Source organism: Saccopteryx leptura, chromosome 5 (assembly GCF_036850995.1).
Source record: "Saccopteryx leptura isolate mSacLep1 chromosome 5, mSacLep1_pri_phased_curated, whole genome shotgun sequence".
Lineage (NCBI taxonomy): Eukaryota > Metazoa > Chordata > Mammalia > Chiroptera > Emballonuridae > Saccopteryx > Saccopteryx leptura.
The window spans coordinates 35544101-35569759 of NC_089507.1; the positions used below are offsets into that span (position 1 = coordinate 35544101).

The window sequence follows — 25659 nt, forward strand, 5'->3', positions numbered from 1 at the left end:
TTAGGACTAGAAACACACATCGAGTGGTGACTGTCACTTCCTTAAGCTCCCTTTGTTAGTACAAACCTGCATTGGGATCTGGATTTTTCTTTTGTAAAACAGCTCTTTTCACTGGTCTGTTATCTTCTCTTTACACTAGTCTGTTATCTTTTGTTAGGTAACTTTAGTGCCATGCTTGCTATTATATGACACTAGGTAACTTGTTGGTTATGTTAGTGGTCCCCGAACCTGACTGAAGGGCTCAGTGGACCCTAGGAATCTGTAGTTTTATAGGCACCGTGGTGTGCTTCTCATTCACAATTTTAGAGAACAATATTGATAGCACTTTTTTTATACAGTAATCCCCCCTTTTAGCGGAGGATACTTTCCAAGACACCCCCCCCCCCCCCCCCCGTGGATGCCTGATACATATATGCTGGTTTTTTTCCTATATATACATACCAATAATAAAACTTAATTTATAAATTAGACAGAGTAAGAGATTAAAACAATACTACCAATAAAATAGAAGTTATATTAATATACTATAATAAAAGTTATGTGAATGTGTTCTCTCTAAATATCTTGTAGTACTGTATATGCAGCTTATATAGTGGACAAAGGAATGATTCGCGTCCTAGGCAGGACTGGGGCAGGATGGTGTGAGATTTTATTACACTACTCCAAATTGCATACAGTTTAAAACTTATGAATTGTTTATTTGTGGAACTTTCCATTTAATATTTTTGGACTGTGGTTGACTATGGTTACCCACAGTCAAACCGCAGAAAGTGAAACTGGATAAGGAGGGACTGCTGTATGAATATGTAACTTAAAAGTTGAATACTACTCTGACAGATCTTTTAGACTAGACTGCTAATAGCAGGACTTGCTCAAAATGTTACCTAAATTCTATACTTTTTTGAATTGTAATTTTTTCTTATATATACCATCAATTGTTTTTATCCTATATGAAGGGCTTAAGTCTACCTGGTTGTTTCTCGAGGTGCCAAGATACAGAGAGAACTCCTTTGAAAATTTTTGCTCAATGGCTTAGAATTTAAACTTGTTTTATTGAAGTCTCTTGGGTTATGAAGCAATTGAAATGTCATTTATGCCCAAGTAATGAATTCCTAAGGGTGAGATAGCAGTTTTCTTTATCATCTTCTTGAATAAGATTAACCCAAGGATGTGGTATTCAAGGAGTTTATTTACTCACTGTGTACTCTTTATTGGCTGGCCAGTTTTTGTTTTCCCTCAATGTTCCTTTAATGTTAATCTCAAATTTTAGGAGTAGAAATATTTTTAAATTTATGGTTCTTGTAATAAATATTTCAGATTCAAGAAGAAATGTTGAAATTGGGCAAAGGTTTATAAAATTTCATTCAGGTTAAAAATAACCTTTTGATGTGGTTTATGTATCCTTATATAGGAGGATGTCTAAGATGGTTCAAGTAGAGAGTTTCCCTTTACACTTTATACCTTAGTTGAATTTCTCAATGATAATCTTTTGCTTTTAAACCTTAAAAATATTTCAATGTTTAAAAATAAAACTAAAGAAATAAAATTACACATTCATTATCGTCAGGTCTCCGGCAAGAATATGCAGCCACCACATCTCGGCGCAGTTCTGGTTCATCTTGCAATTCTACAAGACGGGGTACTTTTAGTGATCAGGAACTTGATGCACAAAGTTTAGATGATGAAGATGATAATATGCATCATGCAGTATACCCTGCTGTTAACAGGTTTTCACCGTCACCACGCAATTCACCTCGACCATCACCTAAGCAGTCACCCAGAAATTCACCTCGTTCACGGTCTCCTGCTCGGGGAATAGAATATAGTAGAGTGTCCCCACAGCCCATGATTAGCCGCTTACAGCAGCCTCGCCTTTCACTCCAAGGCCATCCCACAGATTTACAGACAAGCAATGTTAAAAATGAAGGTAATCAGCATGTTTCTGGGGAAAAAAATCATACCACATATAGTTCAGTAGGAAAGTAACAGTTTTTACCAAGGTTTTGTATTTCAGATAACTAGATCAAAAATTTAGTTCATTTACCATTTTATTAATAAATTGATACAAAAATAAATGAGAAAGTAAATTTAATTTTGCTTGACTATGTTAGCTTTGCTTTCTTCTACTCATGACGTGATCTGTGTATAGATTTGTTTTAATATAAATAATTTATAGTTCTTATTCAAAGAATCTGGGCTCAGTTGTATATGTTATAAAATATGTACTTCCTGTTAGCTCTTCTAAAATAACAGAATGCTTAAATAATCTGATTTTTGAATGCTAATATTTTCTTTCTCCATCTGAAGAAAATGTATTTTTTTAATTAAAATTCTGCTTTCATAGAAAAACTAAGACGTAGTCTTCCAAACCTCTCCCGAACATCTAATACTCAAGTTGACTCAGTGAAAAGCAGCAGAAGTGACTCAAATTTTCAAGTGCCAAATGGAGGAATACCTCGCATGCAACCTCAGGCTTCAGCCAGTAAGTATCTGTCATGTTACAGAAAAAAATTCTGTGCTGAATAACTATAGTAAACTATCATATTTCATAAAATGTAGTATTGATTACTTACTATAAGATAGCCATAGCTAAGTTAAAATTTTAAAGTTGTCCCTATAAGATACCCAATTATATCAGTATTTATATATATGAAACTCTGGGCTCTCTCCTGATTTTAAAGTAAGCAAAGTCTGGCTTTGTCCCCCCTTAAAATAACCTCACATTCTGCAATATTGCCCATTAAAATGACAGGATTTAAGAGCACAGTAGTCCTGGAACAGACCACTTAAAACCCAAGCAGCTTTCTCACTACAGCATTAATAAAAACAATAATGAGCCTATAAAAATACTGGCACAATTAAAACCATTTATATTCTTAATGAGTAGAACAAATAATCCAGTAAATATAGAACTTTGTTTTTAAAAGTAGTTGAGGACAACTTGAAGGAAAGGAAGGGATGAGACTATTGAATTAAGGAGATATATGCAAATAAAGCCCAAAGACAGTTATGCAGGGAGAACTTCTAAGAAAGAGTGGCCAACTGAGCCAAGAAGTGGTGTGGGAGTGGATGAGCACTGTGCGTTGGACTGTGCAAGGTGATTGAAAAAGAGTGAAACACCTTCCAAAAGGGTATTGCTTATAACTAGGATAGTTATTATTATTATTTTTAAGATTCTATTTATTGATCTTACAGAGAGAGGAGGGGGTAGGGGAGCAAGAAGTATGAACTCATGGTTGCTTCACTTTAGTTCACTTTCATTGTTCATTGTTTGCTGTTAGTGCCTTGACCGGGCAAGCCCAGGGTTTCTAACCTCCAACCTCAACATTCCAGGTTAACACCTTACCCACCACAGGCCAGGCTAGTCAAGCCAATTTTAAATAAACTATCACAGTTCTTACTACAATCTTAGAAATGCTTAATTTATGCCTTGTATCCCATAGACCACATTGGTCTTTTAGCCTGATCATTCAGTTCCTTCATAGCATATTACAGTCAGTGACTGCTGTGATATGTTCCTTCATTTTCTCAAAGCTGTGAGGAAGAAAATACAGACATGAATTATTGATCGTCTATTCATTTATAACTTGTTTATTGAGTAATACAAATTTGAAAGCATTCAATTCTTTTTTAATATTCCCTAGCACTCTTCCTTGGTTCGGTTGTGTTTAGCTGACTCTGTGTACTCTGTGTTAAGCTGCTGCTGTTTGGTGGCTCAAAAATCAGACCAGAAAAAAATACATTTGAACCCAAGTGACTTTTGTGTAGATATTTAATAAATTTCTCTATTTACCAATTGCATATATTATTTATATTATGAAAACTCTCATTGTACTGGGCTGTACATGAGTAATCCTGTTTAATCCTCAGACTATTTCTATAAGTAGATAGAATTATTAACACATTTTACAAATTAGGGAGTTGAAGCTTTGAATTGTTAAATTTATCTGTGATCTTACAGCTTACAAGTGACAAGTGTTGATCCTGTTCAAGGGCCCAAGTCCACCAAGAGAGTTGTCACATCCATGGTTTAGTACTAAGACATAAAAATTATCTAGAAATATTATTTTGGGGTTTTTTCTAAGGTAAACTATAAAATGTAAGTCACTGGGGAAAATTGTTACCTAGAGATTTGTATACTTTGTTTATTTGGCTGGTTATATGCAAAAACATGTTTTTGTACTAAATTAACTTTTAAACTTAGTGTGCTAGGTCTTATAAACTATGTAATTAAAAGTACATTATGAGGCCCTGGCCGGTTGGCTCAGTGGTGGAGCGTCAGCCTGGTGTGCAGGAGTCCGGGTTCAATTCCCAGCCAGGGCACACAGGAGAGGCGCCCATTTGCTTCTCCACCCCTCCCCCTCTCCTTCCTCTCTGTCTCTCCTCCTCCCGCAGCCAAGGCTCCATTGGAGCAAAAAGTTGGCCCGGGCGCTGAGGATGGCTCTGTGGCCTCTGCCTCAGGTGCTAGAATGGCTCTGGATGCAACAGAGCGACGCCCCAGATGGGCAGAGCATCGCCCCCTGGTGGGTGTGCCAGGTGGATCCCGGTCAGGCGCATGTGGGAGTCTGTCTGCCTCCCAGTTTCCAACTTTGGAAAAATACAAAAAAAAAAAAAAAAAGTACATTATGACACTTATATGAAATGGTAAAGAAAATAGGGATTCACAAAAACTTCAAAAATGAAAGTAAAGGTGTAATTTACACTCTTAAGTTATCCCTACAATGGTAATAACTTAAAGGTTTTGTGCCTTTAAACCTGCAAATTAAGTTCATTTGACACTTGGGAAATCTTGTTTCTGAGTCTTCCCTCCCTTAATGTATACTTGCCTGAAACAAAAAACAATCCACATGTTAATACAACAGAAAAGAAAATTTTATATCATTCATAAGATTAAGTAATACAACTCATGTATATTGTAAACTGCACTTTTATACCCTGTGCACACATAATCCAAAATATCATATGTATTGGCTTTCAGAGGTCTTTTATGCTTTGTTTGAATTATTACATTTTGAGTTTCTCAAAGCTACACAATGTATCTCCAAACAGCTTCCCAGTTTTGTGATAAAACCAGCTGTATCTATATCTTCTTTACCTTATTCCATTGTCAGTACCTACTCTTTACTCAGGGTTGTTCCCTTAAACCCTCAGCATGCTCTTTGTTTGAACTACTCTAGCAGCTCAAAGCTATATGGAAATGGAAAATAATTCTTCACAAAAATAGGAGAAAAAGAGGTTGATAACTAAAATAAAAAAATGTAATAGATAATAGAAAAAATGCAATAAAATAGAAAAATATATTGACCATATCTTAAACTCTATTATTACTCGTGATCTCTAGTGATAGAATTACCACTGAATAATCACTTGCTGATTCCCTGATTTTTTTTTTTCTGTAGGTGAATTAGTTTTCCTTTCCCCCCCAAAAGTTGATAACTAAGAAACATATGTATATAGGGATGCATAATGAAATTCTAATCACTAATTTACTTTTAAGTGTTTAAATATGTATTCAGTTTCATAATGGTGTATTTCATATTTGAATAATTTACAGGCAGAAGAGAAAGGGTACCATCCTTTTTTTAAAAAAATTGCATATACTTGTTTATTTTTATATTTGTAGCTGTTGTGAAATTTGTTTGTAATTGAAATGTCACAAACCTTTTAGTGTAGAATTACACTATTTACAAAAATGTATTTGGAAAGTAGTAAATCTAGAATATTAGCAAATTTAAACTTAAAAGTTTATTTTATAGAAATATTTAAAGCTTCTTGTTTAAAGTTAACACATTATGAAATAAAATGTTATATTAAAATTTTACATATCTTTGATACATAAAAATATAATATATATGTAAGTGTTCTTTTTATTAGTATATATGTATTATATCCTGTTTTCATAATAATCATTTTATTTTGTTACATAATTATATACAAATATAATAGCAAGTTTTATATACTTTGTACATTAATTGGTATAACAGGTGTTTCATTCTGTGTTAAGTATATATTTGTTTTTCCAGCTCCTAAGTGGTAAAGCTTTGGTTCTTACTTGCTGATCTGCATGAACCTAACTTTGCAAGGTTGCTGTTATTTCCACCTGAGAGACCACTTCTTTTGCCTTGTTACTCTGCCAATCACTATTTTTATATGCTTATTTGCTATGGCTGCATTATTGTGGATGCTGGCATTCAAATACAAATATTATGAGTTCTTATATATTTTGATTTTTATAGCTGTTACTTATTTTTTACTTTTATATTTGGAAAATGTGAATGACTTAAAAAGTTTAAGAAAACCAGAGCATTGCAGAAGTCATGGATACATGTCTTTCCTCAGTTTCTCCAGCTAAAGGAAGGAATGTTTGTCACAGACAGAATTTTTCAAAAGAATAGGGCATTGCTTTCTAAGACTACTAGAGCACAGGTTAGTTGAAAGTTTAATTTTCAGAAAAATATAAGAATTAGTTGTTCAGAAATAAGTAAAGAGGAGGGAGAAAAATCCAAGACAATCTGCTGGTTTAAGAGAAGTAATAATATTCAAATTTTGGTCAGTATTTTCAAATGTTTACTTTCAAATGTATTATCTTATATGAATATAACAACAGCCCATTTGTTATTTTTATAGAGAGGGAGCAGAGATCTGTATAAATTACACGTGTAACATATAACTAGAGAAGTGGCAAAACCAAGCCAAATTATTGCCTCCTCCCTGAATTTTCTGATTTCCTCCCAATCACTGTTTAGATTACATCATACTGACCTAACAGCAAGTTAGGACGCATCTTGGAAAATATTCTTGGATAACTTTGTTGGAACATGATTCTTTATGAATTGCTAGAAAAGAGCAAAATAATTCAGTATTATATTTACCCATGGCTTACATATAGCCAAATTGAAGAGTGGTTTTGTATAGAGTCCAGAGTATATACCCCCAGAGAAAAGGTAGGTAGATCAGTTGTCAGCTTTACCCATAACCAGAGACCCGTGGGGAAGGAATTTTCATCCAGATTTCACTTGGAACCTGAACACTAGAACCTTATACTTGAGTTTTACATAATTATAAAACATAAATTAAAATCAGTAAGTCATGATAAACTTGTGTAATAAGACAATGAAATGTTGAACTTCTCTTTAAGCATAAGTAGTGCAGTGGTGTTGGGTTATCTAATCTTAATGTGATTTTATAAATGTAGTTTTTTTGGCCCTTGCTTCTGGAAATTTTGATGAAATACATCTGGGATGGGGACCAGAATATTCTTTTAGAAGTGTCTCTCAGATGATTCTGGGGCATATTCAAGTTTGGGAACCACTGGAATAGACCTCGATTTTAGAGGGTCTGAATGCTTAGTTTATACAGTTGTCACTCATTTATGTGTTCCTTAATCATTCAACAGATATTTATCTTGGGTGTATATTCTGTTCCAAGCACTGAGAATGTAAATGTGAATGAGATGGCTCAGCTCTTCAGTAGCAGGGAGTGATAGGAAGGAACTTCTGTGGGAACAGGGAGGCATTTAACTGAGCAGTGTGGAAAGGTTTTCAGGAAAGGTACTGAAAGATAATAGCCAGTTTAGGATTTTATGAGTTGTCACATGAAGGAAGGAGATGAAATTTTCCCAACAGTGAAATCAATAATGAAGCCTTAAGGATGAGAGATATAGGTAGGGGACAGATTGTGAGAGTTCTTAAATTTCATATTAAGAAGTTAGGGTTTTATTCTGTAAGTATGGGGGTGTGGTAGGCCCAAGGTTACATCTTAGAAATAGAAAGTGCAGTCTGGTAGCAATGTAGAGAATGGATTAAAGTTGAGGAGAGACTAGAAACCACTTTGAAGGCTGTTGTTGCATAATCTGGGCAAGAAATGATTTGAACAAAGGCAATGGTGCAGGCAGAAAGAAAATCTGGATAAATTTTTTAAATGAAGTAGAAATACATGACTTGGTAAAACTGAGAAGATTGGAGGTGTAGAGGGGTAGAGGATTGAAGGATGCCTCTGAATGAGCAATCTGTAAGCAAACAAAATGTCTTGAGGTGTGGGGGCAAGGGTCATTTTAGTGGAAATTAACATTTCTTTGCAATGGTTTATGCTTACTTAGTCTTTGGCACCTGGAGTAGATTATTTTTAACACCCTCCCCCAGTGACAATAATTATGTTAATAATTAAATGGGATAAGTTACAATAATAATAGCTAGGAAAAATGTAGACAACAAAAATATTTATTTATTGAACTTTTTATTTTATAACTGTCAGTAAAAAGTAAATAATAAAATCAACTATAGCACCCAAAAAAATATAATGGGGAAATACTTTTAAATTAATTACAGTAGTCATTTTTTTTACATATTGGTCGATCACAGTAATGAGTATTACAGCTCTCTCTTCTAAAACTTGTCAGTAATTTCTTCAGAATTGATCTTTGCAAATTTAGGCTCAGTACACAGTACCCAGATTTATTATCAATTTATTTTCACTCATATTGATTGAAGAATGGCCTTCAATTTTTTATTATTATTATTATTTTTATTTAGCGGGAAGAGGGGAGGCAGAGAAAAGCTCCTGCATGTACCCTGACTGGAATCCACCTGGCAAGCCCACTAGGGGGCAGTGTTCTGCCCATCTGGCGCCACTGCTCTGTTGCAACTGGAGCCTTTTTTTTTTTTTTCATTCCTGAGGCTGAGTCTATGGAGCCATCCTCAGCACCTGGGGCCAACTTGTTCCATCAAGCCATGGCTGCAGGAGGGGTGGAGAAGAGAGAGAGAAACAAGAGGAGATGGGGTGGAGAAGCAGATGGGCACTTCTCCTGTGTGCCCTGGCTGGGAATGAACCCAGAACATCCACACTCATGGCTGACACTCTACCCCTGAGCCAACCAGCCAGGGCCTAAGAATGGCCTTCCATTTTTTTTTTTCCATTTTTCTGAAGCTGGAAACAGGGAGAGACAGTCAGACAGACTCCCGCATGCGCACGACGGGGATCCACCCGGCACGCCCACCATGGGGCGACGCTCTGCCCACCAGGGGGCGATGCTCTGCCCATCCTGGGCGTCGCCATGTTGCGACCAGAGCCACTCTAGCGCCTGAGGCAGAGGCCACAGAGCCATCCCCAGCGCCCGGGCCATCCTTGCTCCAATGGAGCCCCGGCTGCGGAAGGGGAAGAGAGAGACAGAGAGGAAAGCGCGGCGGAGGGGTGGAGAAGCAAATGGGCGCTTCCCCTGTGTGCCCTGGCCGGGAATCGAACCCGGGTCCTCCGCACGCTAGGCCGACGCTCTACCGCTGAGCCAACTGGCCAGGGCCTGGCCTTCCATTTTTAATGAAAGTTTTTTCTTTTTCAATGAAGCAACTGTTACACAAATGGGGAAAATTTTCAACATAAGGATAAATTTGGCAGAGATCTATAAAATCCCATTTTATACGAATTCCCGGGAATTGCCATTTATGTCTTTGTTCATTTGGGAATCAAGTCTAATTTTTAAATGTGTCCACAGTTGAAAATTTTTAAATATATACTGAGTCACATATAATGACAGAATTAGGCTAGCTTATATTCTGTTTCATTGATTTTTATAATCATTGTACCATCATTGTTTATATCTAATCTGTTTAAATATAGGAATATATTGCACCATGAGGGTTAGGCCCATACTCTGCTGAAGTGAGCATGATTTCAAATCTCTGTGAGCTTACTCTTGAAAGAAACCTATAGTGATTCGCCTGTGTCAGGGTAAATTATAACTAAAAGTTCTCCTAATTACCTTTCATATAAAACATTATTTATTAAAGGATAAATATTACAATTACTACTTTAATGCTACATATCTGTTATTAAAATTCATACATGTTATTAAAAGTCAAGCATACCTGCAGCAATAGTTTATAACTTAGGCCAAAAAATTATTTTCTTCAGTAAGCAGCATTTTATCACTGACATTATTGTTGCTGGGATGTAATGATAATCAAGCTGTTTTTGTTTCTGAATTTTCTTCAGACAGCAGACCCACTTATCACCTGCACTTGGGGTTGGTGTGGCGAAGGGCAGCATTTTTACTATCTTTCCCTTGGTTTACATGAATGAAGTGAAAGGATCAGATATAGGAAGACCCAAAATAAACTGTTCTAGTCTAGAACTAGAGTGGTGGTGGTTTGAGTTAGGTATTTAGGAGACAGTGGGGATGTACAGGAAGGTATAGATCTATAGAAACACAGGTGTGAATGAATGGAATTTAAAGAAAACTGAACTAGAATGACTTGGAAAATGGTGTTAAATGTTTAACAGAAAATACAGAGATTTTTGGAGTTGACTTGTAAAGGCAAACATTAGCCTGAATAATGGTAGCATGAGAGAATAATGTATCATCTTTGCTTCTCACAGTGGGATCTTTCTAATTTTAAGTTATATAAATATTAAAAGAGGAACCAGGGCAATCAAATATTTCAAAGCAACTAACACATGGAATTTTGTTAGGGAGATTTGGAAACTCAGTTTAACTAGTATACTTTGTCATTTAAAACTGATTTTCTGTTTAGGAAACTGTTCAGATTGAGATTGATAATTCAGGTAAAAAATTAGTTTTTCTTCTTATTTGGATAACATGTGACTATGTGGTATCCTATAAAAATTGTTATTTTGTTGTCTAAATCAGGCAGATTTGCAGTCTGATTCTTCGAATTACCATTGGACAATTTTCAATTGTGTGTAGATGCCATTGTGATATCACCCATGAAACTTGAAGGATAAATAAGATATGTTGGAATCATCCCAGTCATTTATTTTAGATAGAACCTTTTCAAAAACAGTTGACTAAAGATGATGTTTGCTATTAAGCCCTCATTTTTAAAAATTTGGTGAGTCCTGGCTGGATAGTTCAGTTGGTTAGACTTAGAGCATTGTCGTGAAGGACAAAAGTTGCCGGTTCAATACTAAGAGCACATACAGGAACAGAGTAATGCTCCTGTTTTCTCTCCCTCTCTTCTTCTCTCACTAAAGTCAATAAATAAACATAAAAAAAATTTTTTTTTTAAAAGTTAATAGTTTTGAATTACCATAGTACATATAGTTGGTTACCTTTTGTCCTCATTTATTCCACTACAATCACAGTGACCTAATACCTATTCTTCCAACATACTAGGTGTGCACTTCTACCTTTCAGATCCTTTACTATTGCTTTTCCTTCTGTCTAGAATGCTTTCCCCTGATACCTATATGACTCACATCTTCTCTTTCTTCAGATCTTTGCACAAATGTCTTACGGAAATCTTTCTTGACCTCCCTACTATGAATTGTAACTTAAATCTCCTATGTCCTATCCCCCTTTTCTACTTAATTTTCTCCATCTGGCAGGTTGTATACTTATTTTACTCTTTGTTTATTATCTGTGTCTCCTTTTCTAGAATGTTAGTTCCATGTAAGTAGGAACTGTGTCTCGAGTTAACTACTGAGTCCATTGTCCCTGAAATATATCAGAAATAAAGTAATTATTTGAAAGAAAGAAAGAATGATTACATGAATAAAAAAATATATAAAGGGCTGACAGCATATATGAATGAAGACTATTCAGTGATGATTAGCATCCTGTATTTCTGTAGGGTAGATATAATTCAATATAAAATTAATTTTTTTAGGGTTGAAGACTTTTTTGCTACTCTGCATGGCAATATTTTAAGTTGGCATAAAATATAGCTACAGTAGTATGTAGAATGCTGTAAAAATTTTAATCAAATACATTTACTTTTTTTAAATGTTTACTATTGTAAAGCATTGATAGTGTTAAGCAATAGAGGAAAAGAGAAATTATTAATTTTTTTGATGATTTATCAAGTTTCCCTTTCTCAACCCAATGATTATTTATACTCTGACCAGATTTATGGGTTGTGGACTCTCCCTCCCTGTCTGCCTCTCTCCCTCTTTCCCTATTACTCCTTCTATCTCTCTCTTCCTTTCTCTCTCTCTCCCTTTCTCTCTCTCCTTTTCTCTCGCTCTTGCTCTCCCTCCCTCCCTTCTTCTCTCCCTTCATATATATATATATATATATATATATATATATATATATATATAAATATATATATATGGGGGTGAGATATGGATAGGTGGCGTAGAGGTATATGAAGTCCACCTTTCAGATTGATTGGGTGAAATTTTAAAGCCACATAAGTAGGTGCCTACACTAGTAGGTGTGGGACTCATCATCTTATTGGAACTGTAGTGACCTTTAACTGTGGATGGCTCTGGCTGCTGCTTACCTGCCAGTTTTGAGAGTTTCGTTGCAATTAATAGTTTAGAAATTTTGAAAAAAGCTTAGAACTCCTCGATCACTTTAAAAAGCAGATGCTCTGACTCCTCCAAACCCTTCAACCGCCACACACACACATACACCACCCACCCCATATGCATATGTGCACAGCCCAGATACTTTCCTACCAAAGTCTGAAGTACAAATTAGTTGTATTCAACGAGATGATGTTGAACATGTGGAAGGGACTAGATTGTGACTTCCTTGAGGACCTGCCTGGTTCTGAGTTTTCTTCTTCTTTTTGAGTATGGGGATTACTGTTTCATGTTAGGGCAATTCATCTAAAATAGCCGCTTTGCCAAAGTCCGCTTTTTTTGCATTGAACAAGTACTATGTTTATTTTGTTCTCTGTGTGTGCTTGTGTTCATCACTTTTACCTAATTAGCTTTCTGTTCTTTGCGTCTGTAGCATGTTTGCTGGTGGTTTGTTTTCTCTTTGATATTTTGATCAGTTTACATATCATAGATTTTCTCATCTACAAGAAACTATTTCTGAAAGTATGCACTTTGTACTAAGATTTTCATCTCCTTTACTTTCCAACTTAATTTACTAAGCATCACTTTAAAAGCCTTTGCTTCTAGGATTCTAACATATGACCTTATGGTTTCTGTTTCTTGATAAATTTTCAAGTTTGTATTACAATATTCAAGTTTATAGAAGATATAGCCTTTATCTTGTTCTTCCAGGCAAATATTACAGTTGCTTATTTCTCAACAGCTTCGCAAAGGCTGAAAAATTTGCCTCGTACTTCCCTCAAAGCCAAACAGTTGCTTCAAACTTCATCTACAAAAAGAGGTAACTACAGCCTCTCACTAAGTTTTAAATTTTAGCAAATGGTCAAATTAATTAAATCTTATACCTTTTGACGTCCTAAATCATTGATGTCTATAGGGCACATTTTAGTCTTTTATTTTAATGATAATAATAATAAAATAATGTTGATTCATCCTCTGTTACTTGGATAAATCCAGAAGAAACTCATTTTCTACAGAGGTATGTATCAGGATGCTATTCTAAAGGGAATAAATTTAATGTTAGAAAATTTATCTTTTTCGAACTAACCTAAAATTAAAGCTTTGTTAAAAGTCATTGTTTTAACTTAATGTTAGATAAACCAATAAATCTTTAAATTGAACTAAATGACAGACCTTCTGTATGTAATGGTTTTTTTTTCTGACTTTGACTTTTGGATTTCCCTTTGTGTAGAATGAAATGGGAATATCTTCACATTATTAGATTGACATTCCGTTACAAGTTGTTGAGGTTAACTGATATTGTCTGAAATAGTTACAGACAGGTAGCTTTTATAAAAACTGAAAGTTGAAGAAATATATGAAGGTTGGACACCAAAGCTATCTCACTGGTTCCAAGAGATTGGGTGTATGGGCGGCAGCTAGAAAGATGCAAAATTGGGAGAAAGCATGGGATAGAATAGACCAGTGGTTCTCAAACTTTTTGAAGTGGGGACGCATTTAAAATCCTAAAAATAATTGTAGATGCACTATATACAAATTTCTGAGAAATATGTTATAATAATTGAGTCAAATATTAAAGAAAAAAATATAAAGTCCAAGTGTGCTTTTATGGTAATTAAACAAAATAAATATGACAAAATTCAATTTATTCTGACATTAAAAAACATTTTTATGTTACTTTTTTTGAGTTATGTTTTTTAGAATTCATTAAAAAAATAGGGGTTAAAAAAATTAAAAAACGACAAAAAAGTTATCTTTTTATATATATCGATACATTCTTAGTAAGCTTTAGTAAATTCGGCAGGTCCCGGCGTGAATGTGTTAAGTTTTTTCATCCTTGTGTTTATGAAAAACATGAGCCTAATGTATCCTAGTGATTTCTTCAATGTTTGGGCATATATTTGAAAGGCAAACTCTCATTTCCTCATCAATATATTGAAGAATTTCTCTCTTTTTACTCTTGTGTTGAATGCAGAAACTCCCCACCATACATATCATCTTAACTTTACACCAAACAGGATAGAAGAAACTTGCCTCCAGTCTTTCTGGAGAACATGGGGGGTAGTGTAAACAATCCAGCACCACAGCTTAACAGCCTTTTGCAGCCTAATCAGGCAAGTAAGGTGTGGGGGATTGGGCAGACTGTCAGCTTACAGCCAATTCTCCACACCTCTGTCCTCCAAAAATCTAAACTTCCAAAACCCTGTTGGCTTTTTGGTCCCCAACAGGCACAGATTTTTCTGGAATACCATAGGACACACCTGAAAATCTTCTATGGCGCACCAGTGCGCCCTGGCATACACTTTGAACACCACTGGAATAGACTAGCAATAATAAGAATGAATAGAATCCTCAGAGGCAATGGGACAGAACAAATTATAGGCAATAAGAAAAAATATTTCTCTTATCCTGGACATGTAGATTTCCTGATCACTTCAGAACTCAGTGAATGATAGTTATATGAGAGTAAAGCACTAAAGGACAGTATTTGGAAAGAGGAGGTTTGAGATTTGCTTTGTTGAAAAGATTTTATTAATATAGTTATATATAAGTACAGAAATAGATATTTTAGCAAGTTCATTGATGCAAAAGTTTTAGCAGTGAGTTGGTAGATTAAGTATAATTAAAGGAAATCATTTTAGATAATAGAATCTGAAGGAAAGAGAATAGTCAAATAAAAATTTGGATGTGTGAATGTTTGTGTTTTGAATATAAGAAGTTGATCAGAGACCTCCAGTACAGATATTTTTTGGTACTACTGTCAGAAATTAGACTGGATAAAATACGTTCTTTTGATGGAAAAGCTGACTTATTAGGGATCATTATAGAAAAGGATCCTTAGAGAAATTATTTGAGGACCTTGACTAGCTTTTCTTTCTTTCTCTCCTTTCTTTTTTTTTTTTCTTTCTTCTTTCTTTCTTTCTTTCTTTCTTTCTTTCTTTCTTTCTTTCTTTCTTTCTTTTTCTTTCTTTCTCTCTCTCTCTCTCTTTCTTTCTCTCTCTTTCTTTCTTTTCTTTCTTTTTTTCTTTCTCTTTATTTCTCTGTCTCCCCCTCCCTCGTTCACCCCTTCCTTCTTCCTTTCTTTCCTTTCCTTTCCCTTTCTGTCTATCTTCCTTTGTTTTCTTTTTCTTTTCTTTCTTTTTTTTCTTTCTTTTGTTCTTTTCTTTCTTTTCTTTCCAGTACTTCTAGGTGTGAGAGGTGGGTGAAAGTAGATAGGCATGAAAGGATTGTGGTGTCTAAAACACCAAGAGATTCCAATACAACAATAAAAAAGAGGATTTGCCCTGGCCAGTTGGCTCAGTGGTAGAGCATCGGCCTGGCATGCAGGAGTCCTGGGTTTGATTCCCGGCCAGGGCACACAGGAGAAGCACCCATCTGCTTCTCCACCCCTCCCCTCTCCTTCCTCTCTGTCTCTCTCTTCCCCTCCCACAGCCAAGGCTTCATTGGAGCAAAAGTTGGCCCGGGCGCTGAGGATGGCTCCATGGCCTCTGCCTCGGGCACTAGAATGGCTCTGGTTGCAACAGAGCGACACCCCAGATGGGCAGAGCATCGCCCCCTGGTGGGCGTGCCTGGTGGATCCCGGTCAGGCGCATGCGGGAGTCTATCTGACTGCCTCCCCGTTTCCAACTTCAGAAAAATACCAAAAAAAAAAAAAACAACAACAACAAAAAAAAAGATTTTAAGTTTACATAAATTTTATGTGTTGTATGTTTCTGCTAAGCTGCTTTATTCTGTGTTTTAGGATCGGGTATGTTTAAATAGTTATAAATTTTTACTTAGAAGATTTTATGTTGCTTTTTATTAGATTAAAAAGATTATAACTTCTGGCTGATTTTTTAAAATGTGCCTATAGACGTTACATAATTTTTGTAGCTCTGAGCCACGAAACTGCCCACACTTCATAAGACAAGATTGTCTCAATTCCTGGTACTCTAGTTGTCTAGTAGTTAATTTAGTAAAGTGAGAGAAGTTTGTGTGTGTGTGTGTTTGGTTTTGCTGTTCTGTTTTGTTTCATTTTGTTTAATCTGTTACTTATTTAACTTAATCGAGACTCTCATGTTTTCTGGTTGGTGTTGTGGTTTGGGGATGATCATTTTACATTGTAAGTTGTAAACCAGTTGAAAAATAGACACGGGTATGTGGTAGGACTTAACTAGTTAGCTTAGCTACTGAATTAGCTTAAAGCTGAATTGGAGAACACCTCTTGGATCTAAGACCAAATGGGTTTTCTAATTTCTCCTCATATCTAGACTTTGAGAAAGGGTGTGCATTGGACCATGGGATTATCTGTTCTTTTAGAATGTAAGATAGACAGGATTCAGAGGCCATGTGTTCATTCTAAGTACCTTTGGCATGTTAAACCTGTCTAATAAAGAAGCATGGACTAGATAGTGGAATTGTCCCATAAGTCAATTGTCCCATTCTGAGAACAAGCCTATAACATTTTCTAGAAAGCTGATGTGCTTATTTTTTTTGTTGTTAAGATTTATTTATTGATTTTATAGAAAGAGGTGAGTGAGGGGAGAGCAAGAAGTATCAACTCATAGTTGCTTCACTTTAGTTGCTCATTGATTGCTTGTTGCTTGTTCTTTGTGCCTTGACTGGGCAAGTCTAGGGTTTCAAACCGGTGGCCTCAGTGTTCCAGGTTGATGCTCTATCCACTGTGCCACCACAGGCCAGGCTGATGTACTTATTATAAGGGCTTCCAGGATCATGGGATGAAGAAGAAAATAGTTCCTTTAACAAGTAAAAATATGGTCACTTTTATTTAATTGCAATTAGTAGTAGCTGGAGTTTAAAGATGGGAAGAGAGTCAGCAAACTATGTTTTCTGGCACGAAGAGACACATGTTGAATATTTGTTGAATGAACAAAATCATGCCACTAACTCATGAAAGGCTGAATACATTCCTTGTTGAGTTTTCTTCTTGCTTCTTCAGCTCATCCTTCTGTTTGAGGAAAAGACTCCATTGTGTGTTTTTAAGGCTTCGTAGAAGTGACCAAACTGCTTTGATGAAGAAACATTCATTCCCAGTTGTTGGGAACTCAGTGTGAAGTGGAGGTAAACAGGGTAGAGACCTCACCAAGTCAAGAGGAAAAAAAATGAAAACTAGTTAGAAAAAATTAATAAAGAGATCAGGACAAATTAAAATGTATAAATGTACTTTTATTGTATTTAGACAGAAAGGTACCTAAGGAGGAGCTAATGGTGATAGTGGCCCTTTACTGCTTTAACTCATTGTATTTTGAGAGTGTTTAGGGTGCCGGTTCTCGTGGGGTTCATATACAGTTTTGTATAAAAAGCATTTTATAAAATCCACATTTGGAGAAGCTTAGGCTATTGCAGTAAGATTTATTCAGAGTTGAAAGAGAAGGTTGTTCACAAATCCCCAGTGTCTTAGCTCCATCTGTCTTGCTGAGGGAAAAGTCCAGTCTTGTCTTCATTAAGCCCCGTCTAAAGGTCAAAGTCCAGATATTCTGTGCCATGGTTTAGCCTATATCAAAGCTCAGTCCAGTCTAGCAGTTGCTCAAAGCCTGTACTTGGGAGATTACCCGGCTGTCAGCCCACACAGTATGGCTGCAGTGTGGGTAGTGTGTTTCTCTCAGCAGGAAGAAAAGAGAAGAGCAAAAAAGGACTGGATCTCTGTTACCCCTTAGTTAACTTTTTTGGACTGAGAAGGACTAGCTTTTCTCCCCTTAACCAATCTTGTTTTTGCCTTGTGTTTTGTACCTTCTGTTTAATTTTGACTTGCATTGTGCATGCATGTCCTAAAATAGGAGGATTTTCCCCTTGCTTCCCCCAGCATTGGACCAGCAGTGCGAAACTCCTGCCAAACCTGAAGCTAGAAGTCTGAGGGTACAATGAACTTCTAAGGACACAGTGGATTCCTGAAATGTGCAGTTGGGCCTATGAATTTTTTAGCCTTCTAGTAAATTAAACTAAATGGGATGTTGCAGTTTCCTACTGAAACAGGCTTTCCAAGTTTTATTAAACTCGAATATTTTTACTGCTCTCAATTACCTTTTTCTCCCTAAATAACTAACTAACTGCCTATGTTAACAGTCTTATTACTTCATGAGGTACAGTAGTTTTCCCTTATCTTTGGGGGATATGGTTCAGGATTCACAGTGGATGTCTGAAACTGTGGGTAGGACTAAACCCTATATATACACTATGTTTATTCCTACATGTACATGCCAATGATAAAGTTTAATTTACAAATTAGGCACAGTGAGAGATTAACAATAACTAATAAAATAATTATAACAATACACTTTAATGAAAGTTACGTGGATGTGTTCTCTTACTCTAATAACCAAGACAAGTAAGTAACTGACAAGTAAGTAGCATACACAGCATGGGTACACTGGACAAGGGGGTGATTCATGTGCCAGGTGAGACAGAATGGGACAGTGCGAAGTAACTGACAAGTGAGTAGCATACGCAGCATGGGTACACTGGACAAGGGGGTGATTCATGTGCCAGGTGAGACAGAATGGGACAATGCGAACTTTCATCATACTACTCAGAATGGTGTGTAACTTAAAACTTATGAATTGTTTATCTCTAGAATTTGCCATTTAATATTATTTCTGGAATTTGCCACTTAATATTTTAGGACCACAGGTAACTGAAGCTGTGAAAAGCAAAACTTTGGAGGGGGCAGGGGCTACTCTATTGCAGAATTGGATCATTCCAATTCTAACCATTTTTTTTCATTGTCAAAATACTGTATGAAAAGCAACCTTTTCTTATTCTTTGCTCACCCAATGGCACCATTTCATTAGAAAATTTCGAATAAATGCATGTTCTTTCTATTTACTAGTTTACAAAAAATATTGGCAAGTTATTATCCTCCAAAGCTGACTGATATTTTTCTTAGGCATACACTATTCTGAACTTACAGATTTAAACTTTTTGTTTGTTTTTCAAATCATCCCGGAATTTTTTTCAACTTTGTTGAAAGCTTCAAGTTGGCTTTCAGTCTTTTTGACACAGCCGAGTAGTGTTTGATAACTTCTTGTTAACCAGTATGACAGGATATGCTCATCTTTTACATTTTTTTGCCATAGTCCTAGATTTAGTTATTTCTCCAAAAAGTCCTGGCTTTTTGAAGGGGTAGGAAATGCTATTTCAAAACCATAATCTGGGTTTTTAGCTATGCTCATTGCTACTGGCTGGTCATTGTTTCTAGGTCATTTTAGTTGCTAGAGATAGTAAATATATGTGTAGATTTGTGTTTGTGTATTTTGTTAAGTGTGACTGTCAGTGAGTTTATGCTGTTACTTCCTATTCAGATCCACGTGCTCAGGGGTAATTATTTAACCTTTTTAAACTTACATCTCCTTTATTCTGTTCTAAGAATCCTATGTCTCAGCAACACAGAATTAGAATAACATTTAAAACTTTGTTTCATTCCATGTTACATACAAAATCTTTTGGGGGTACCATTAGCATAATAACCAGACATTATGATGACCAAAAACAGTTTATAAAACTTCTTGCAAGAGAGGGAAAATGGGACGGAGTAGGTGGACGTTACAACTCCCACCTCCCAAAACCAAAGTGGATTACAACCTAACTTAGGAACAGTCACCTTGAAGAATCAACTTTGGACTAAACTAAGAAGAATCTATAACCAAGCATCACCAAAGGAACCACACTGAGCTGGTAGGAAAGGCGGAGACATGGAAAGGGCTGACCCACTCCCAAGAGTGAGAGGTGGCCCAGAGAGTCTCTCATGGTGGGGTGGGTTGCCTGGAGAATTGTGGGTCCTCAGCCACAAGACCGGAACCCCAGCCTGGAGCACCAGAGACTAGAGGAGGCATATGGATAGTATTTAGCTGAAAGAAGAGCTGGGTCACTATTTGCGAGAGGGAAACACAACTCTCAGACCTAGGCTCTATCTTAAAGGGACTGCACAGAAAACTTCATTCACAGCCACTTACCCGGGGCTCCAGGAGCGAGAAGCGCTGAGAGGACTGAAGTTGCGAAAGGAGAGTGTAGTCTTGGGGGCACAGGAAGAGACTGAGGACAACCACCCTGACCTCTGTACTGGGTCACTCCCCAAACCTAAATGACCATTCCTCCAATAAGCCAGAAAAGGGAAGCAATTACCCCACCAACCAGAGGCTTTTCTGCTTCGGTCAGTGCAGAGAGACACTTAGAAGCAGGGGGCGCATCAGGGACACAGGTTTTGAGTGCTGAAGTCTGGGCTACACAGCCCCCCCCCCAACCTGCTGAGTACCCTCCGAAGAGCAGGAGGGCCAGGCTGCAGTAGCGACTGGCACTTGGCCTGTGCGGCAGATGGGGGAGGAGCCCAGTCAGGCATCCCACGCGGCGGCAGGGGAGCAAGCCCAGCAGGGGAGGAGTCCCCTGCACCCGCAGAGCAGCCCACGAGCCCGCGCCAGTGCCTGAGTGTCCAAGAGAAGGAGGAAGCGGAGGGTCAGTGGAAAGGCCACACTTAAGGAATAGAGAGGCCACACACACTGGCCAAGAGTAGATAAAAGCCAGACTGGGAGTGCAGCTGATATTTACAACGGCATCAGGGCCCAGCAGAGGCAGCTACAAATTCTGGATTGCCTGTAGCTCCAAGAAGGTTACAAAGGACCAGTCAAAAGCAGTGACCCCCACTGGTCTGCACCAGGTTCTGGCCAAGGAGGGCCAGGGCTGGTACATCCAGCAGCCAGATACGGAGAACATGAGCTCAGGACCTAACAACCTTAGTTGGAGTGGTATCTTAAGGAAAGGCTTCTAACACCTGACCCAGCTAAGGCATAGAAAAGGCTGTCACAAACAGCAAAAAGAGCAATAGCAGCAGACAAGTAGCCTACAGTAGATTATAAACAGAAGCCAACCCAAGAAAATCTAGAAACAACACAGCTGAAAGCTAGAGGCAGACAACACCAACCCTATACTCAGCTACACAAACAACACATCCAAAGAAGCAGTCTATACAGAGACAAAATGGGAAGACAGAAATGCAATTTAAATGAATCAACACAAGAAATCCCCAGAAAAAGAGCTGAGTGAAATGAAAATAAGCAAGATACCAGATGCAGAGTTTAGAATAATGATTGTTAGGATGCTCAAGGATCTTAGAGCAACAATAGATGGACAAAATGAGCATCTAAACAAAGAAATGGCAGATATCAAAAAGGACATTGAAATCAAAAAAAGAATCATGATAAACACAATATCAGAAATGAAAACTACGCTAGAAGGAATTAAAACAGGTTGGATGAAGCAGAGGATCAAATCAGCAATTTAGAGAACAAGATATGCGAAAGCACGGAAGCAGAACAGCAAAAAGAAAAGAGGATCAAAAAGTCTGAAGAAACTCTAAGAGAGCTCTGCGACAACATGAAAAGAAACAACATCCACATAATAGGGGTTACTAAAGGAGACGAGAAAGAACAAGGGATAGAGAACCAGATTGAAGAAATCATAGCTGAAAAATTCCCTAAATTGATGCAGGAAAAAGTCACACAAGTTCGAGAAGCACAGAGTATCTCCTTAAAATGGAACCCAAAGAGACCTAAACCTAGACACATCATATTAAAATACCAAAGCTAAGAGATAAAGAAAGAATACTAAAAGCTGCAAGAGAAAAGCAGTCAGTCACCAACAAAGGAGCCCCCATAGGGATGACATCTGACTTTTCAACAGAAGCAACTTGAGGCCAGAAGTGAATGGCAAGAAATATTTAAAGTAATACAGAACAAGAGCCTACAACCAAGACTTCTTTATCCAGAAAGGCTATTGTTTAAAACTGAAGAAGAAAAAAAAGCTTCCCAGACAAAAAAAAAAAAAAACAAAAAAAAAACTCAAGGAATTCATTACAGCCAAACCAATACTGCAAGAAATGTTAAGGGGTGTGTTGTAAACAGAACAAAGGGGCTAAAATATCTAGTAAAAGAGGAATGTAGATTTAAAGAATAAAATGGCAATAAACAACTACATATCAATAATAACCTTAAATGTAAATGGATTAAATGCTCCAATCAAAAGACATAGGGTAGCTAAATGGATAAGAAAACAGGACCCGAACATATGCTGTCTACAAGAGACCCACCTCAAAACAAAAGATACATATAGACTGAAAGTTAAAGGATGGAAAAAAATATTTCATGCAAATAGAAACAAAAAAAAAAAAGCTGAGGTAGCAATACTTATATCTCACAAAATAGACTTTAAAATAAAGGCTATATAGAGTAAGGGATAAAGAAGATCACTACATAATGATAAAGGGAGCAACCCAACAGGAAGGTATAACCATTATAAATATCTATGCACCTAATATAGGAGCACCTAAATATATAAAGCAAATTTTGATGGACATAAAGGGTGATATTAACAGCAATACTATAATAGTATTGGATTTCAATACCCCACTAATGTCACTGAATAGATCCTCAAGAAAGGAAATTAACAAAGAAACAGCAGACTTAAAGGACACACTAGATCAACTGGATTTAATAGATATCTTCAGAACCTTTCACCCTAAAGCAGCAGAATACATTCTTTTCAAGTGCTTATGGTACCTTCTCTCGGATAGACCACATGTTAGGACTCAAAACGAGTTTCAATAAATTTAAGAAGATTGAAATCATATCAAGCATCTTCTGTGATCATAATGACATGAAACTAGAAATCAACTACAATAGGAAAACTAAAAAACAAACACTTGGAAACTAAATAGCATGTTATTAAGTAATGAATGAGTCAACAATGAGATCAAGGAAGAAATAAAAAATTTCCTTGAAACAAATTAAAATGAACAACTCAATTTATGGGACACTGCAAAAGCAGTCCTGAGAGGGAAGTTCATAGCATTACTGGAATACCTTAAGAAGCAAGAAAAAGCTCAAATAAACAACTTAACCCTGCATCTAAAAGAACTAGAAAAAAAACAGCAAGTAAAAGCCCAGAGGAAGTAGAAGGAAGAAAATAATAAAGATCAGAGCAGAAATAAATGATGTAGAGACTAAAAAAAAACCAATACAGGGGATCAATGAAACCAAGAGCTGGTTCTTTGAAAAGTAAACAATATGATGAACCTTTAATCAGACTCACCAAGAAAAAAGAGGACTCAAATAAATAAAATGAGAAATGAGAGTGGAAAAGTAACAACTGACATAGCAGAAATACAAAGGATTGTAAGAAACTACTATGAAGAACTGTATGCCAAAAAATTAGACCACCTAGATGAAATGGACAAATTCCTTGAAACATAAAATCTTTCAAAAATCAATATGGAAGAATCAGAAAACCTAAACAGACCATTTATAACAAATGAGATTGAAACAGTTATCAAAAACCTCCTAACAAAAGCCCTGGACCAGATGGCTTCACAGGCAAATTCTTCCAAATATTCAAAGAAGAACTAATTCCTATCCTTCTCAAGCTATTTCAAAAAATTTAAGAAGATGGAAGACTTCCAACCTACTTTTATGAGGCAAGCATTATTCTGATTCCAAAACCAGGCAAAGACAATACAAAGAAAGAAAACTATAGGCCAATATCCCTGATGAATTTAGATGCTAAAATTCTCAACAAAATATTAGCAAACTGAATACATGAAAAAAACCATACATCATGATCAAGTGGGATTTATTCTGGGGAGGCAAAACTGGTACAATATTCAGAAGTCAATCAATGTGATTTATCACATAAATAAAAGGAAGGAAAAAAATCACATGATAATATTAATAGATGCAGAAAAAGCATTTGATGAAATCCAGCACCCATTTATGATCAAAACTCTCAGTAGAGTGGGAATACAGGGAACATACCGCAACATGATAAAGGCCATCTATGACAAACCCACAGCTAACATCATACTCAATGGGCAAAAATTAAAAGCAATCCTCTTAATATCAGGAAAAAGGCAAGGGTGCCCCTTTCACCACTCTTATTCAACATAGTTCTGGAAGTCCTAGCCATAGCAATCAGACAAGAAGAAGAAGTAAAAGGCATCCAAATGATACTGATGATATGATGCTGTACATAGAAAACCCTAAAGTCTCATTCAAAAAACTACTGGATCTGATAAATTAATTCAGTAAGGTGGCAGGATATAAAATTAATACTCAGAAATCAGAGGCATTTTTAATCACCAACAATGAACTGTCTGAAAGAAATTTAGAAAACAATCTCCTTCACTATTGCAACAAAAAAAAATAAAATACCTAGGAGTAAATTTAATCAAGGAGGTTAAAGACCTATACTTGGAAAATTCCAAAACATTCATAAAAGAAATCAAGGAAGATACAAAAAGTGGAAGCATATACCATGCTCATGGATAGGAAGAATAACCATCACTAAAATGTCTGAATTACCCAAAGCAATTTATAAATTCAGTGCAATTCCTATTAAAATACCAATGACATACTTCAAAGATATAGAACAAATATTCCAAATAATTATATGGAACCAGAAAAGAACACGAATAGCCTCAGCAATCTTGAAAAGGAAGAATAAAGTGGGTGGTATCTCACTTCCTGATATCAAGTTATACTACAAGGCCATCATACTCAAAACAGCCTGGTACTAGCATAAGAACAGGCATATAGATCAATGGAACAACAGAGAACCCAGAAATAAACCCACACATATATGGACAATTGGTATTTGACAAAGGAGATAAGAGCATACAATGGAGTAAAGATAGTCTCTTTAACAAATGGTGTTGTAAAAATTGGACAGCTACCTGCAAAAAAGTGAAACTAGACCACCAACTTACACCATTCACAGAAATAAACTAAAAATGGATAAAAGACTTAAATGTAAGTCATAAAACCATAGGCATCTTAGAAGAAAACATAAGCAGTAAGCTCTCCGACATCTCTCGCAGCAATATATTTGCTGATTTATCTCCATGGACTAGTGAAATAAAGGACAGGATGAGCAAATGGGACTATATCAAACTAAAAAGCTTTTGCACAGCTAAAGACAATATGAACAAAATAAAAAGACAAACCACACAATGGGAGAACATACTTGACAATACGTCTGCTAAGGGGTTAACAACCAAAATTTATAAAGAACTTGTAAAACTTAGCACCAAGAAGATAAACAATCCAATCAAAAAATGGGCAAAAGAAATGGATAGACACTTCTCCAAAGAGGACATACAGATGGCCAATAGGCAGATGAAAAAAATGTTCAACATCACTATCATTAGAGAAATGCAAATTAAAACCAGAATGAGATATCACCTCACACCAATAAGAATGGCGCTCATTAACAAAACAACACTGAATAAGTACTGGCACGGCTGTAGAGAAAAGGGAACCCTCCTGCACTGCTGGTGGGAATGCAGACTGGTGCAGCCACTGTGGAAAACAGTATGGAGATTCCTCAAAAAATTAAAAATCGAACTGCCTTTTGACC

General features: G+C 36.4%; 1 protein-coding gene across 3 annotated transcripts in view; it reads left to right on the plus strand.

The window, feature by feature from the left end:
- Positions 1–25659, plus strand: part of SLAIN2 (SLAIN motif family member 2) — an 82284-nt gene that overhangs the window by 36031 nt on the left and 20594 nt on the right. For 2 of the 3 annotated variants that reach the window (XM_066387740.1, XM_066387737.1), the window contains 3 exons: positions 1568–1927; positions 2345–2482; positions 13007–13084. In XM_066387740.1, coding sequence (XP_066243837.1) covers positions 1568–1927; positions 2345–2482; positions 13007–13084 — 576 coding nt within the window. The remainder of the gene's footprint in view (positions 1–1567; positions 1928–2344; positions 2483–13006; positions 13085–25659) is intronic. The other variant, XM_066387738.1, reaches the window with a different exon arrangement.